Source organism: Solanum lycopersicum, chromosome 11, assembly GCF_036512215.1.
Source record: "Solanum lycopersicum chromosome 11, SLM_r2.1".
In the NCBI taxonomy this organism is placed as follows: Eukaryota; Viridiplantae; Streptophyta; class Magnoliopsida; order Solanales; family Solanaceae; genus Solanum; species Solanum lycopersicum.
The window spans coordinates 57,928,515-57,945,249 of NC_090810.1; the positions used below are offsets into that span (position 1 = coordinate 57,928,515).

A 16,735-nucleotide genomic window follows, 5' to 3' on the forward strand; every position below is an offset into this window, starting at 1 on the left:
ATGACATTCCACTTCAACTCTCTTAAATATACTTTTGTCTTCCAACCTTTATTGATGAGTAGTTAATTAATGAATTTAATTTAATGTCCTAAATTTATTTTTTTTCTCTATCTTGTACACAAAGCAAAGCACCAAAGTAATATAAAAGGCAAAAAAAACAAAACGCATTCGAACATTAAATGATTGTAGTAACGCTTTTAAGTTTTTTTGACAAATTAAAATTTTAATATAAATATTACGATCATTCGAACATTAAATGATTGTAATAACGCTTTTAAATTTTTTTGGCAAATTAAATTTTAATATAAATATTAAAATATGTATCGAATTTTAAATGTTGAAATAGATAAAAATAGAAGAGTAGCTCCTCACAGAACCCGAAGCCACATACATTCTCATTGGATCCATGTGTATTTCGATTAAAACCCAAAACGCACTCCACCTGTTCGACAAAAAGCGTCAATCAAAACTCAAACAATCATATTTCCGCTTTCTTCATCATTAGCCATGTCTTCTTGTCTCCATATCCTTCTAGATTATCCTTCTTCGCCGGCCTGTAAAACCCCTTTGTCTCTTTTTCACTTTTTCTACGTCCATTTGTATGAAATATAGTGGTATATAGTGTGTACTTGTACATGTAGTGCCGGGTAATGTAAATGTAAAAAGATAGTACTAGTCAAAAACCCAAATGAATATTGTAATGGGTTTTTGCTGAAAGGAAGAATCTTTGGTGGAATTTTGCTTCTTTTTTTTTTCTTTTTCAAGCCGGTTGCTTGTTGGGTTTATTGTGGGTTCTCTTTACACATATGCCACAAGTATATAATATATACTGTATATATAAAAGTAATGTATTGTATATTATGGACCATACCTGTTGCTTTGCTGTGCTGTTTCATTAGTTGGGGGTTGTTGTGACCAGTGAATTTTGTTTTCTTTTAGATTACACAAGAAGAGAAAATGGTGAGGGGGTAATAAGCTTTTCTCTCTTTTTTTGGTTTTCCACCCAGTGTGCTATAGCTGTATTGAGGCTCGACTAAATCCGAATTCGCAACTGCTAAGTCCTATACCTGTTGCTGTGCTGTTTCCTTTGTTGGGGTTGTTGTTGTGAGCAGTGAATTCAGTTTTCCTTAGAAACACAAGAAGAGAAGGGTGGGTTTGGAGTGAGGGGGTAAAAAGCCTTTTTTTTTTGGGTTTTCTGTCCTGTGTCCAGTACCCGCATTGGGGTCTTACTAAAAGTATTATATTTGAGGCGAGCGCTCTCTAACAAAGACGACACCGTATCCAGGGGGCTCGAACGCAAACCCAGACATCCCTTATTGGTAGGGGGTTAAGAAGCTTAGCTGTAAGAGAGGGGGACCAATGATTATGATTTTCTTTTTGGTGTCTAATTAATTAGTGGATTCTTATGACCCTTTAAGGTTTGACTCATGTTGGACTTCATTTATGTGGCTCCCATGTTTGGTGATTTTGCTTTTTTCCTTTGATGGGGGTTTGTATAATTTGGTAATTAATTGCCAGCATCATATAGGTTCAGATGCTTTCAATTGAATTCAGTAGAATTTGTGTCGGAGGAAAAAGGTGTGTAAGTTGTGTTGGAGAAAATACAAATTGAGTGAAGGGGTGAGAAACAAAGTTGTTGTGTTCTGGAGTTTGGATCATTGATGGCGCCGGCTGCGAAGGTCACTGGATTCTACCGTGAGGGAAATGACTGGTATGTTACATTATTCCTTTTGATATGTTTTTACTTAAACTGAGGGTCTATCAGGAACAACCCCTTTGCCTTTGAAGGTAGGTGTAACGCTACGCAAACGCCACCCTCCCCAAACCCTACTTGTGGATTACGCCGCGTACGTTGTTGTTGTGTTGTGCCTGTGTTTATTTCTTTTGATATGTTTTTACTTGAGCCGAGGATTTATTGGAAACAACCTCTCTACTTTCAGAAGGTAGGTGTAAGGTTGCGTACACCCCACCCTCAAATCCTACTTGTGGATTATACGGGTTATGTTGTTGTTCCTGCATTGATTTCTTTTGATATGCTATCGCTAGAGCGAGGGTCCATCGGAAACGACGTCTCTACCTTCACAAGGTAGGGATAAGGCTGTTTACACCCTCACCGTCCCCAAACCACACTTGTGGGATTACAGTAGATATGTTGTTGTGCTGTAAATTTGTTTTAGGGCTAAAATGACAGAATTCTGCATCCGGCATAGATATTGTTGAGGAGCTGAACATTGGCTCTTGCTTATAAGCTTACTTCCCAATATGTGCTTAAGATTTTGAGGCAATATTGGGTCAATTTTGATGGTAATATTGAGGGAGGGAGCTATCTATTTTCTTGCCAGGAGGATGTTTTAGTTTTTGGCTACCAATCTATTTAGTTTCAATGCCAGTAGAAATTTTACTGTGTATCAATACCAAAAGATCTGTTGGGTCGGTTTAAGTTCTGATTGGAGTCTCATTCACATTTTGTTATATTTGAGAAATCTTCAATGGTTCGAATTCGGCGGATAATGGGTCTGCCCCTCTACTCTTCTCTACTTAATTGCCAGGCCTTTGTATGTGGCAATATTCGAACACATTATCACAAGTTGTTCTCTTACCACTAGATCCTAGACCAAAGCCCGGGGGGGGGGGGGGGAGACTCGCATTCATCTTTCAGAATGAAAACATCATGATGTTCATTAACTCCAAAAGTTTTGATTGTAGATTTGGATAAGTTGGAATTATTTAGCTGTGTTTCTTTTTCTTTCTTGATTCATAATTTGATGCACATGACAGGTTTTGCAATGCAAGTTTGGTCAGTGATTTTACGTTGGTTGTGGACGGAGTAAACTTCCACCTTCACAAGGTACTTATTCTTCCTTTAAATTTTTAAAATAAGGATATGCAACTTAGCATGTGACCTTTTGTGCTAGGCAATTTTGAGGTGAAGTGTTATCTCATTTCCTTTATCATGCATTTAAATAAACCATGTTTATAATGGAGATGCTGCATTCCAACTTTGTTAATTTTTTTTGCTGTAAGTTCTTAAGTTATATAGAACTCAGTTCAAGAAGCAGATTGCTCAATATTGGCAAATGCTGAAGGAATAATACTATGAGAGTTAGTATTTATGAGAGATGACAATTTTCTACTTTTGAGTTATGCCCTGTTAGATTGTTACATAGCTATTATACCATTAATTTTTCTTTTTGTTGAAATGGCACCTGACGAACATAGAGTTTATAGTCTTTCCTTTTTCCTCGTGAACAACTCAGTCGAATTGCGACCCATTGTCAATATCAAACGTAGCCCTACCTTACTGAAGTAGATTCAATAAGTACAAAATGGAGTATCATACTTCAAAAATAATGCCGTTTTTATTGCTTCCTACTTGAGAAAAACATGGCAGTGCTTGTTCAAGAATGAGTTAATGTTTTTACAATTTACTTTAAAGCCTACATATGTTTCATGCATGGTACAATGGTTATCACCGTTTGCTAGTTTTTTTGAGAAAGTTAACATATCACCATTTGCTAGTTTGAATGCGATGGGTTTCTCATCTTTTCAAAAGAGATGGTTATTGTAGGTGTTAATTCAGCCTGGTTGATGAATCCATTCAACTGGAGTCCTGAAAGATTGAGCCTCTGTTTATATGGGATAAGAGAATCCATATGACTCATTTTAGGCCTTTAGATTGCTACTTGGACACATCTTTTGAAGCATCATTCCCTCTGTTATAAAAATATAGTCTAATTTTACCTTTTGAATTGTCCCTAACAAATATATACTCCCTAAATTTGAATATTCTTTTAAAAATAATTAGTAACTACATATTGTATGCTATTACGGGAGTTATAGGAGATGCTCGTTTCTATGTTCAAAGTTATAGACTTATTTAAATGAACTTCCTTTGAGAATCCATTAATCCAATTTGCTTTGGACCATCACTTTCTGAGTTATCATCTACTGTGTTGGTATATTTTTTATGGAATAGCTACAATCAAATGAGTTTGAATAATAGGTCTTGGGTAAGGGTTAATGGAAATGGTGGTAAGAATTGATGAGGTTGTTTAAAATTATTTATTGTTAGTAATAATAATCCAGTACTGTCATGAGGTTTAATGGATATGTTGGCAATATATAATGGGGCTTGAGAATAGTTCTTCTATAGTAATGATATGCTGAAAAGTATCATAAACTTCATGGATTATGTAATACTCCCTCTGTATATGACTTATTTTCCTTTTCAGTCTGTCCTAAAAAGAATGACACATTTCTATTTAATAACAATTTAACTATTAAAATACCTATTTTACCCTTAATATAATGATTTATAGCCATACAAATATCTATGACTTATTTTAGACCACATTTTTTCCTTAAAACTCCTTGCCAAGTCAAAATAACTCATAAATTGGGACGGAGGGAGTAGTACTTTATTCTAAACATGTTGGCATATGGTCAGAATGATGAGAATTATATTTAGGTTATTCATGACATCTAATACTGTTTGGAAATTGTTACTTCCAGCATCTGAAATATCTAATTTTCTGATAATTCCTCTTGATGTGCACTAATTGTGAGAAAGAAATTATAGTGTTGGCTAATTATCTCCTCTTTTTTTTTCATAAAGAGTAGTTTTAATACCTTTGCTGTTCATTTATTCATTTTCATCATGTCCTTTTCAATTCTTGCCTTCTTTTGATGAGTATTCAAAATTCGAAGTATGAAATGACTCCCGATGCTTTACTGGAAGAACCGAAATAAACTGGAATGCTAATGTTTGTGGCAACTCAGTGTCATCTAACAGAAGTTTTCCATTGAACTTATGCAAGCTCCAGTTAAGAAGTGATGTGTGTGAAATCAGTGATCTATGGAAGATGACTATGGTGTCAAATCTTCAAAATAACTCTACTCTTCTCAAGGGTGATTTTGCATGCGCTTGCTTTGATTTTTCCTCGCAATTATTTATGTTTGTCTTTGACACTTTTTATTTTAATGTTGTTTCTTGTCATGCATCCTATAATGATCAAGTATTGCTGACTTTATATGGAATCCCCAACTCACCTTTTTACAGCAAATTTAACTTCTCTATATCAAGTCTCGTCTAACAGCCAAAAAATGCTGTTTCTCCAGTTTCCACTTATGTCGAGATGTGGAAGGATTGACAAACTACTAGGAGCAGTTCAAGGTCCACATGAAGGGACTTTCCTGACAACTTTAGAAGACTTCCCTGGTGGAAGTGACATATTTTTAGTCACAGTTAAATTCTGCTACGGTATTCGAATAGAATATACCCCAAGGAACATAGTAATGATTTATTGTGCAGCAGATTATTTGGAGATGACAGAGGACTATGGTGAAGATAATTTACTGTTTAAGGCAGATGCTTACTTTCATAAGAATATTCTGAAGAATTGGAAAGATTGCATATTAGCTCTCCAAAGTTGTGATTCTATCATACCAAGAGCAGACAAGCTAGAGATCATTAGTAAATGCTCGCATGCTCTCTCTGTGATGGTCTGCACAGATCCTAGTTTATTTGGATGGCCTATGTTGTTGTATGGCTGTTTACAGAGCCCTGGAGGTAGTATATTGTGGAATGGAATTAACACCGGTGCTAGAATCCAAACCATTGAATCTGACTGGTGGTTCGAAGACATCTCATATCTTTCTGTGCCATTATTTCAGAGACTAATTCGAACAATGGAAGTCAGAGGTATTAGACATGAAAATTTAGCAGGTGCTATGATGTACTACTGTAGGAAGTACCTTCCAGGACTTGGCCGGTGGCAGAGTGGGCAAATTGGTAAAACTAGAACAGTTGCTAGTTTCAGTATGACACCAGCTGCTGTCAATCAGAAAGTTCTTCTTGAAAGTGTTGCTAAACAGCTTCCTGAATTGAAGGGCAAGTCTTTTTGCCGTTTCTTGTTGGGACTTCTGCGAGTTGCCTTGATACTTGGTGTGCAGCAGACATGCCTGGACTCGTTGGAGAGGAGAACAGGAATGCAGTTGGACTTAGCATCCCTAGATGGTTTGCTGATACCTTCCTACTCAGATTCTGATACACTATATAACACTGACTGTGTTGAACGAATGATTCACCATTTTATATCTTTTGAATCTGGGATCACTGCAATACCTAATCCATCTTCATTTGAGATAGGAACATCACCATCATCCCATCCTTTAAGGAGAGTGGCGAAGTTGGTTGACAGCTATATTGCAGAAGTTGCATCTGATGTGAACCTAAAGCCAGAAAAAGTGCGTTCACTTGCTGAAGCTCTCCCAGAATCTTCAAGATCTCTGCATGATGGGCTATATAGAGCTCTAGATATATACTTCAAGGTTTGATTCGGTCCCTGATATTTTACTGTGTGCTTAGTGATGATATAGCTGATTTTTTGGACCAGGGAATCTTAGTAGCTCAATTGGTTGGCTACCTGAACTCTCACCGTGTTGGTGAGAGTTTGAATCCCCACCTTGTAATCCCCTTCCCCAAATTTTTTTTGGACTATTTTTTAAGCTGATTGTTTGGATTAATTTATTTACCTGCTAGTTAACTGTCACATGATAGTTAGTCATTTCATTCTATTCCATCGATGTCTGCCTTTTTATATTTCATAGCATGTCAATTGCATATCCATTGTTGAATACGGACTTAAATAGGAAAGAGTCTTTCATTTCTGAGGGTAGGCCTCTAGTAAAAAGTGAATGCATCTCGGAAAGCTGCTTAGTCTTTTTTATGCAAAATGATTTTCTAGCTTATTTCTTCTGCTCTCTTTTATGCCATATGTGTAGTCTCAACATGTATTCACCTTTTATATCTTTTTGCTTTGTTTGTTTTATGCTTCATCACTGACCTAGAGCTAAATTACTTCCAACTCTGCACTGTGGAACCTTGTACACTTTTAATGGATTGAAATGAAAATTGTATAGGCGCATCCTTGGCTTTCAGCAAAAGAGAAGGAGCAGCTTTGCAACATCATTGACTGTCAGAAGCTCTCTATTGATGCTTGCGCCCATGCATCCCAGAATGACAGATTGCCTCTTCGAGTTGTTCTCCAAGTTCTTTTCTTCGGGCAATTGCAGCTTAGAACAGCTGTAGCTGGTCGCTTCCAAGTCTTGGATACAGAGAGTGGTCCTGCAGCTCCCGTCACTGGCCCTAGTGACATGGCAGGTCAAATTGTACAAAGAGACGGATGGGTGACAGTCGTGCGTGAGAACCAGGGTCTAAAGGTGGACTTGGAAAGAATGAAGTCCAGGGTTGGTGAACTTGAAGAAGAATTCAGCAAAATCAAACAAGAGATGAGAAAGGTCACAAAGTCACATAGTTACCTCAGTTCTCCGCGCTTTCTTGCCCGAAGGTTTGGATGCAAGCTCCTTCCCCAATCCTCGGATACTCAACCAGACGTGGTTGAAAGCACAGGTCCAACCCCAAGAGCATCAGTTGAGCAACCGAGAAGCTCAAGACACCGTAAAAGCTCCTCTTTGATTTCATGACGAGAAGACTCAGGTTTGATGTCTATTCCCCCTCCACACCAGAATTCTCGCCACTACATGTTTGGAATAGATTCATCCCTTGGTAATTCAGGGCACCTATATATCCCTTTGAGAAACCATTTCGAATTCATTTCATAAGATACAACTGTCCTGCTTGGCTGGCTGATTATATTTAGTACGTCGGTTGGACAACAACAAAAACATAACGAAAATACTTATCCATCGGAACGATGGTCTCCTGATGGAAGAAGATGAGAAGAAACCAAATTTATGGTTCAATCTCATGTATCTTGACATAAACATAGAATTCAGCTGATACTAGTAAATTTCTGTTCCTTTTCTAGGAACAATATAATGGGACTCTGTTGTCCACATTTCTCTCTTATACATGTACAGCTTCATGAAGAGTTTGTAAAGCTATATGATGAAGGTATTCATGTTTTAGTTTCAAAAGTATACTAGCTATAAAATGGAGGGCTGGTGGTGCTCTAATTATATCTCTAGAAGAATTATACATAAAGCTCTACATTCATTATCTTCAAGTTGTGTGGAATTCTTCTAATTGTTTGTACCAATTGGTTACATATCAAGTTTTGTTATATTTTCATACTATTCCTACTACTACACTGGTTATGAGATTGGTCTATATTGATTAGCAATATTGGTTTGTGAATAGTTCTAGAGTGAAATGGAGTAGTGAGTTTTGATTTGAGTTGGAGAAATTAAACCACAAACTACGAGAACAATGTTGATGTATGCATTATTTTTGCTAATACATTTTATCAAACGACCTTTTAGTGATTTAAAGTGACTTCGAGCAAAAAATTGTAATACCAAGGAGATGTTTGCGTTGAACTTTTAATGGATAATAAAGTTAAAGACTTTTTGCCATAAATCCACACCTTTTCCTATTATGAAATGATAAATATATAGATATTTAAGCAAATGTTATGATTATGAATGTTTTGGTTTCAAGTAAAATATGTAATATGAAAATGAGATAATAGTTAAAAATACATTTGAATTATTATTTTTTTGCGAATTTATATTTAAATTGTTAAGTGTTGCGATTTTTAATCTGAACTATTATCAACTATTTATCAAAACATGTTTCAAAGTTGGCTAGACCAGTGTTTTGAATCACCAAAATTTCGATGCATATTTTGATAAATAGTTAGTCTAGGCGAAAGTTGCAAACACATTATAGTTCCCATATTTATTCATTATCTCTAACTTAATTTAATTATCTCTAGAATGGCTTTTGATATTATTTTCAAACAAAAAAAATAACATTCGCTATGCATAATAATATACTAATCAAAATATGATAATTTAGATAACAAACACAAACATCTTATAATTCGGATAAAATAAAACTCTAAAAGAAATAAATAATGTTCATATTTTTACCATTATCTCTATATACAAAATTAGGTGGGTCATGCACACTTCACTAATTTAACTCTCCAAATTTGTTGCAATTTCTCTAGTACTATTATTAAAAAATTCCTTATTATCAAACATACTTTATTATCTCATATACTATTATTATTTATACATCTAAAATGTTACATATCTTATTATTGATTTAGAATTCTTTTTAGGTATTTTACACTTGATTATGTATACTTTTGCTACAACATTCCAAAAATAAAGAGAGACAAGCGAGATTCATTTGTATTCAATATACATGCGAATCACTCTGAATACATACTAGATACATGAGAGAGTAATGAAGGAGATTAGATAGAGATGAGTGATCCATGCAAAATCATTTGAATATATTGTATCTAAAGTAAAATACGCTTTATTTGATTGACATAATACATATATTAGACCCTAAATTTAACTTCAAATTTTAACTTTGACCTCCAACTTTCATAATGCACAAACAGACACTTTAACTATCCAACTTTTAAATAAATAAACACATGAGTCCTACATGACGCAATACACATAGGACACCATGTAGGACAATGTAGGACGACATATAGGACATACGTGTCTATTTGTTCAACTTTATACAAATTTAAGTGTCTGTTTATGCACATCCAAAATTGAAGGACATAAATATAATTTGAAGTCAAGTTAAAGGGCACAAACATCTGGATGCAGGGGCAGACCCACATTGGGTTTAGGATGTTCACTCGAACATCTTCGGTAAAAAAATACACGATATATATTAAGATAAATTTTTTGTATTTCTGTAGATGCATATTCAAATATTTTTTATTTAAAAAACGTGTCAAAAGTGTGATAAAAAATTCAAAGGGCTCATTTCGAAAGATTTATTTACACATTTATATTTTTTTTTTATCCTTCTGATCAAAAATCCTGAGTCCGTCACTGTCTAAATGTATGAGCCCTTAATTAGACTCTTCGAAAAATAACTGAATTTAAATTAGTCGAACTCGATGATAAAATAGTCTAAATGTATAAGCCTTTAATTAGACTCCTCGAAAAATAACTGAATTTAAATTAGTCGAACTCGAAGACAAAATAAATAAAAGAATTTCTGTCTTACGTTGTTGCTCCTACTATAAACTTGAAAGTGAATCTTGCTCATTTCATCAAACAATGGCTCTGCTTCAATCATCACTTTCTCATATATCAAATCTTTCGATTTCTTCAAACACAACCCAAATTCCACAATTCAAAGGCTTAAATCTCTCAAAGTTTGTATCTTTACAACAATCGATTATGAAAACTGATCGATTTTTCAGAATTACATGTACTGGACAAGAATCCATCGTTAGAACTGTTGACGGAGGTGATGGGGGTAACGGAAAAGGTGGGTTTCCATCTGACAACAACGGCGGCGGAGATGACGGTGACGGCGGTGGTGATTATGATGAAAAAGAGTTTGGGCCGATAGTGAAGTTTGATGAGGTGGTTAAAGAGGCTGAAAAATTGGGGGCGAAATTGCCTATTGATATGTTGGAAGCTGCTAAAACTACAGGGATTCGGAGATTGATTCTTAGTCGTTACTTGGATATGCAGGTGAAAGAAATGTAGTCGCTTTGTTTTAATTTGTTTGTCTGGTATTGACTTGATGTAGAGTTAAAAAGTACAAAGATTTTTTAATTTTATGTTGTTTAACGTAAGATATAGTAAGCTCCCGTTGATTTTGAAATTGAAACTTGAAATTTTGAGTTTTTGGAATTTGAAGTTGTATTTGGATATGATAAAACTTGTGAAATTTTGTGAGTGGAAGTTCAAAAATCCAAAATTAGCTAGTTTTTGGGTACTTGGAAATATTTGAAGATCAAATTTCATGGCCAAACACATATTTGAAGATAAGTTTCCAAAATATATGACTGCATGCTAGCTTAGACTATCTAAATGTTTTTCAAGCTTGTGGTCCCAGAGATGTCATATGGAAAGTTAGAACTAAAGATTTGTCAAAAAAAGGAAAGAGATGTTCTTTTTTTAAACGGACTAAAAGAGAGAGTAAGATAAGTATATTGAAATGGAGGGAGTTCTAATTTTGATGCAAAAGTGTTCAACTTTATTTGATGTGTGTAGATGTACTGGTTGCATTTTGAAATGGTATTTTGACATTCAGGGTTCAGCTTGGCCGCTAGGATTCTTAATGAGACATTGCTCAATGCTGAGAAATCGAATGCTTGCTGATCCGTCGTTTTTGTTTAAAGTCGGAACAGAGGTTAGTTTGATAATCTGGAGCTATATTTTCTTTTAATTGTTGAAAATACTGAAATTGAGAGGTAGTTATGCCAGTACTTTATTATGGTTGATCACTAATGTCATGAGGAGTTTGGTAATTGGTATTATCAATTGAGTAGCGTGCCACAAATATTACGCTCAAGCTAGCTCGAACACTAAACTTTAAAAAAATGCCAAAAATATTTCTTCTCTTTAAGAGTAATGATTGTGAAATGTGTTTGACTTGCATTTTTATCATATAGGGTAGAAACCTACAAAGTAGCCACTGTGATCTGAGGTGTGCATGACTCAAGTACAAAGCTTGTAATAAGTGATTATGGAATCAGTTGCTCTCTTTTACTAAGCTGTGGGGACAATCATGCTTATAGATTTTCAAGGAAAAACATTCTAAGTCGAGGAATGGGTTGTGGAAAATGGATTAATAAATTGTTTAACTGATGGGTAACTTTATACATCAGTTAAAGAACTGGTAGCTAACAAGCTTGACTGTTATAGAGCTTAAACCTGATAAGACTGGCAGTTTATGCGTAATCTGATGTATTGCAGATTGTCATCGACTCCTGTTGTGCAACATTTGCAGAGGTTCAGAAAAGGGGAAAGGATTTCTGGGCAGAGTTTGAGTTGTATGCGGCAGATCTTCTTGTTGGAATTGTTGTTGACATTGCATTGGTAGGTATGTTGGCTCCTTATGTCCGAATAGGCAAGCAGTCTGTTTCAAGCAGCTCTTTTGGACGCTTTCGACATGCTTGTGGAGCTCTTCCCAGCAGGTGACTGATTTATTTGTGCACCTTCATTTCTACAGCATTTTCTGTTTTCTTTGGCTTTCAAGTCAATGACTCCAACTTTGTGCTTTCTGTTCTCATGATTTTGAGGATGTCATACAACATCTAGTGCGTACACTAATTGCGTCAGAGTAACAACTGTCACGTTCTTCTGAGGGAGTTCAGTAAGCTAGATACAGAAAGTAATTATATGTTCATGAAATTGTTTCACTTCGTCTGTGCTGAAAACTCTCTGCTCATGCAGATGAACTTGATTGAGGTTGACCATCAGAGACTTAATGCTTCTTTTGTGTATAGTTTCTTCTCCTGTTCATTAAGATTATTGTGGAAAGCTTCACCATTTTAGGACTAAAACATGTTATGAAAAGTGAACAAGCTTCGTAGAAATGGACCTGGGTATGGCTATTACTAGCTGCCTTAAGTGCATGCTAGAACTTTGATTTTTGAAACTTCTCTTGTTCACTTAGGTTAGAAGTCAGATGATTTTATGTACCACAAGGGTGTAGGATTCTATGTGAAAACTGGGAATAACACGATCAGTGCATCCTCTTTTTTTATGTGGGTTAAGTTTGACGTGTGCTATGACAACTGATAATAGTAGTGTTTCTGGTCCTGATTTCTGAATATCCATTTTTGTGCAGTGTTTTTGAAGCTGAGAGGCCGGGGTGTAAATTTACATTGCAGCAGCGTATTTCAACGTTCTTTTACAAGGTAAAAATATAATTGAACTTCTTTGTCAGTTTCAGAAAAGTAAATAATTTGAACTTCTTTGTCAGTTCCGGAAAAAAAAATTGAACTTCTTTGCTATCTTTTAGATGATCTTGGTACTACCAGACTACAGATTATAGATATTGGATGAGAGAATTTGTTTCTACATGAATCCTTTTTCAAGTCCTGATTCATAATCTGTTATTTTGGTTCCATTTGATTTGTTGTTCCCCAAGTATTGAGTCCCTGTAGTTCTGAAGCAGTTACTTTTTAGTGTTATAACCTATTTTACTTTCATGATTACCAGGGATTTTTGTATGGCTCAGTTGGATTTGGGTGCGGCCTTGTTGGTCAGGGCATTGCAAATTTGATAATGACTGCTAAGAGGTATGTTTGTGAAACACTCTCGTTCACTTGAACTGTCAATACTGTACACCTCCAACTCTCACTCAGCCATATTCAAGCTACAGTTATTGAGTGTTTCTTTCCCTTTGAAAGTCGCGCTTATTCAAGCCTTTTGGCCAGTTGCATCAAACAAATTTAGAGTTTCTTTGCTCTTCTGAATTATATCCTGTCACATTTACATATTAGATCAATTCTAGAATTGGCTGGCCTTGTTATTTTTGTTTTATGGCAGCTGAAAGCTACTTGACAAGAATTTTTCACTATTGCCGGCTGCTTTATAGCTATGCTCTTTCTTCTTAGTTTCCTTCTTTTTGGGCTACATTTTCTTTATTCATTTTTAGGTGGATCTCCGATATCTTTGAAGTTGGATTTCATGCAATGATATCTGCATTTAGTTTCTTTCATATTCTTCTTAACATGGATGTTATTGTAACTTTGTGGACTCTTTATCAAGATTTCATGCTATTTTCCCTATGAAGTACAGTATATAGAATACCTAAACATGGATCTTGTGTATGCACAACTTCTCAAAATGTAGCTATTGGAATGTGTACATCTTTATTCACTCCAATGTACACATTTTTTTATCTTCAATATGTGATGCTTAGTTTTTGTCTCTGATCGCCATGAAATCAGCTGTGCGTCTATTCAGCTAAATGGTGTGCTATTCATTCTCATAATGGGTTGATATTTGATATTCTTATGTGTCTAACAGGAGCATCAAGAAGTCAGAAGAGGACATACCTGTCCCTCCTTTAATAGGAAGTGCTGCACTTTGGGGTATGTGCTATTGCTTTTGAATTGTTATTTGTACCTTTGAATCTATGCAGCTAAATAATTATAGAGCAAAGGGCAGACTCGAACCCATCGTTTCTATTAAGAAGCTAAATAATGAATTCATATTTTTAAGGAGGGTCATTTAATACAATATACTTTTGATGGATTCACCTTTATGAGAGTGGAGCGGGGAGCTCCTATTAGGACCAAGTCTTTAGAGCTTTCATGAATAACCAGACATATGCATTAAGGAAAGCACACGATCTATTCACGCAACATCGCGTTGAACAACAAAATTATGAGGGTCAAAATGTGATTTGAAATTGGGATACCAGATCTATTGCATTCAGACCATACAAATCTAGCAAGTCTTACTCTATCATTTCTTACTCTTTTATTCTTAAAAATCTTTTAAAATATGCGGGTGTTTGTTGGCAAAGTAATAGTGGTATTTCAAAAGAACTTGGATAGATAGCTTCTATGTAGAGGAACTTGCCCAAGTGTCTTTTATAATATGACCACATAGACAAGTTGCAACCACGCAAAGAATCAATTATCAATGACATTCAATCCGTCATCGTATGACACATGGCATGACTAGAACCATCTTCCATCCCTATGTATATCCCCATATTTCTTCGTTAAAACATCAATAATTAGTCACTCCGTTACACCTACCATCTTTCATAACTTGCTTGATTTATTATTTAAATTTTGTTGTTCGTTCTCCCTAAGTAGAGAATGGCAGGCTTGTTTAATCCCGGAAAAACTTTCACACAGGTGAAATAGTTTCGTAGTTCATTGCATGATTCGTGCCCTACTTATATCTGCATTATTCTGTTATCCCAATAATACAAATTAGTTTTTTTTAAGAAATATGAATTATATTCTGTCTGGTGTTTTTTGTTAGTTGTGCTCTTTATATGATAACCTCTGTGCTCATGAAGATTTGAAGCTGTAGTGTCAAAAGAAAACTGAATTATTGGTGAAGAGTAAATGACAAATTAATAGATAAATTTGTGTTGTGGAGGGACTTGAACATTTAGCTCACATCATATACTTTTGAAAGGAGAAAAAGTGAAAAGTCTTTAATGGACCATAGTTATGCAATCTTGAGTTAATTTGATTGACATGAATATTGTTACAATTATTCCAAAGTGCTTTCTGCTGTCAATTCTGCATCTGTTGTAGCCTTTCTCTACCTTTTACTTGAAATGACTCTTTCTCTTCCTCCATTTTCATTCAGGATTCTTTCTGGCAGTCTCTTCGAATACCCGATACCAAATTATAAACGGATTAGAGCGTTTAGTTGAAGCATCGCCTGTGGCCAAACGCGTTCCCCCTGTTGCCTTGGCCTTCACCGTGGGTGTACGATTCGCTAACAATATTTATGGAGGTATGCAGTTTGTGGAATGGGCTAAGCTAAGTGGGGTGCAATAAGAAAATGTGCTGCAAGGAATAAGAATTGCAATGCTGTTCACTTAGATAATAGGAGTAGTTCAGTAGAAAGGAAAAGATAGTTTATTATGCAAGGATTACCTAGCAAATACAGATGTTAGAAGCCTGTTGAAATTATTGTTTGCTACTGTTCTACATTACTCGAACTCTTCAAAAATATTGTTATACTCATGTCGGATCATTCAAAAATCCACTATTTGGGAAGCTTGACACACATGTCAGATATTTTTGAACAGTCCGAGCTAGTTCCGATAGTCATTGGAGAAGTTATATTATCATTAATATTTATTTGAGCTTTGTAAATGAAAATATTATTTAGGTGGGGTGTATTTTTTTCTTCTTCCTATAATGAGTATTAGGTCGTAAAGATTTAAATTAGTCAGGTTTCAAAGCAGATAGCGAACACCAAGTGAGGAATTATTTCGGAGTAATTTAGACACTATTGTTGATGTAATACAAAACAGAAAACAACAAAGGAAAAAAAGGAATAATCCAGTTGTTAATTCTTATTAAAGTTGTCTTTTGAGGATAACAGAAAATTACAGCCTGTCTCAAACCTAATCCTATGAAGCAAAATAACTTGTTTTATTTTCTATAATTTTAATTCACTTACTATTGAGTATTATTATTTTTGTGTGATTATCTTTAAAATAGACTTAATAATATTTTCTCCGTCCGATATTGTTGGTCATGGTTTTTATTTTTATAGTCAAATTATAATGACAAATAATTTAAGATGTTTTCTAATCATATTTATACACAAAAAATTGTAATTTATAGTACTTTTCATATAGTTTTAGAATATCTAATTTTTTTGTTTAAAATATCTAATTAATGTGATCTAATTTATCTTTGAAAATTAGTTAAATTGACTTTTGATAAGCACAACATAACAAACAATTTCGGACGGAGAGTATTAACGATAATTAAAGAACATTTAGGGACTTTGCTTTAGGTAAATTTGTCTTTATGTGATTTATATGTCAAGAGTTTGAACCGTGAAAGTAATCATAAATGCTTATACTAGGATAAATCGTTTACGTCACATCCTTTAGAGTGTGACCTTTTTCGAGTTTTACTTGTTTGTCTGAAAATCGATATAACTAAATTTGTCACGAGATCAAAAACACATGAATCGATTCACTAAAAATTAAAAAGGTAAATTCATTACTAAATAAACTTATTAAGAATAATAGTAATAGAACAAAGAAGATCAGATGTCGCTTTGTGTTGTTAATTTCGGAATCAAAGGAATTTGTATGTATTTTATCGTGGTTGTTTGAATTAGCTTATTTTAAGCTATTTTACGTTTTATTGGTTTTTGAGAAAAATTTAGCTTGAAAAAGTATAAAATAAAAGTCAAAAGTTTAGCATCCAACTTATAAGTTACTTTTAAAAGTCAATTCAAATCCAAAATTCCCGATAAATATAAAGTA

General features: G+C 34.7%; 2 protein-coding genes across 2 annotated transcripts; both read left to right on the forward strand.

Moving 5' to 3' along the window:
• Nucleotides 1-1,366: 1,366 nt before the first annotated feature.
• Nucleotides 1,367-7,938, forward strand: LOC101244453 (phototropic-responsive NPH3 family protein). The gene is made up of 4 exons (NM_001346869.1): nt 1,367-1,711; nt 2,779-2,848; nt 5,119-6,330; nt 6,922-7,938. Exons 1-4 carry the CDS (start codon nt 1,662-1,664, stop codon nt 7,483-7,485), a joined length of 1,896 nt encoding a protein of 631 aa, NP_001333798.1. The 5' UTR covers nt 1,367-1,661; the 3' UTR covers nt 7,486-7,938.
• Nucleotides 7,939-9,954: 2,016 nt separating this feature from the next.
• Nucleotides 9,955-15,587, forward strand: LOC101244740 (reticulata-related protein). Its single transcript, NM_001346868.1, has 7 exons — nt 9,955-10,485; nt 11,051-11,149; nt 11,716-11,936; nt 12,593-12,662; nt 12,967-13,046; nt 13,780-13,844; nt 15,088-15,587. The coding sequence occupies exons 1-7, from the start codon at nt 10,063-10,065 to the stop codon at nt 15,279-15,281; spliced, it is 1,152 nt and encodes a 383-aa protein (NP_001333797.1). The 5' UTR covers nt 9,955-10,062; the 3' UTR covers nt 15,282-15,587.
• The last annotated feature ends 1,148 nt before the right edge of the window (nt 15,588-16,735 follow it).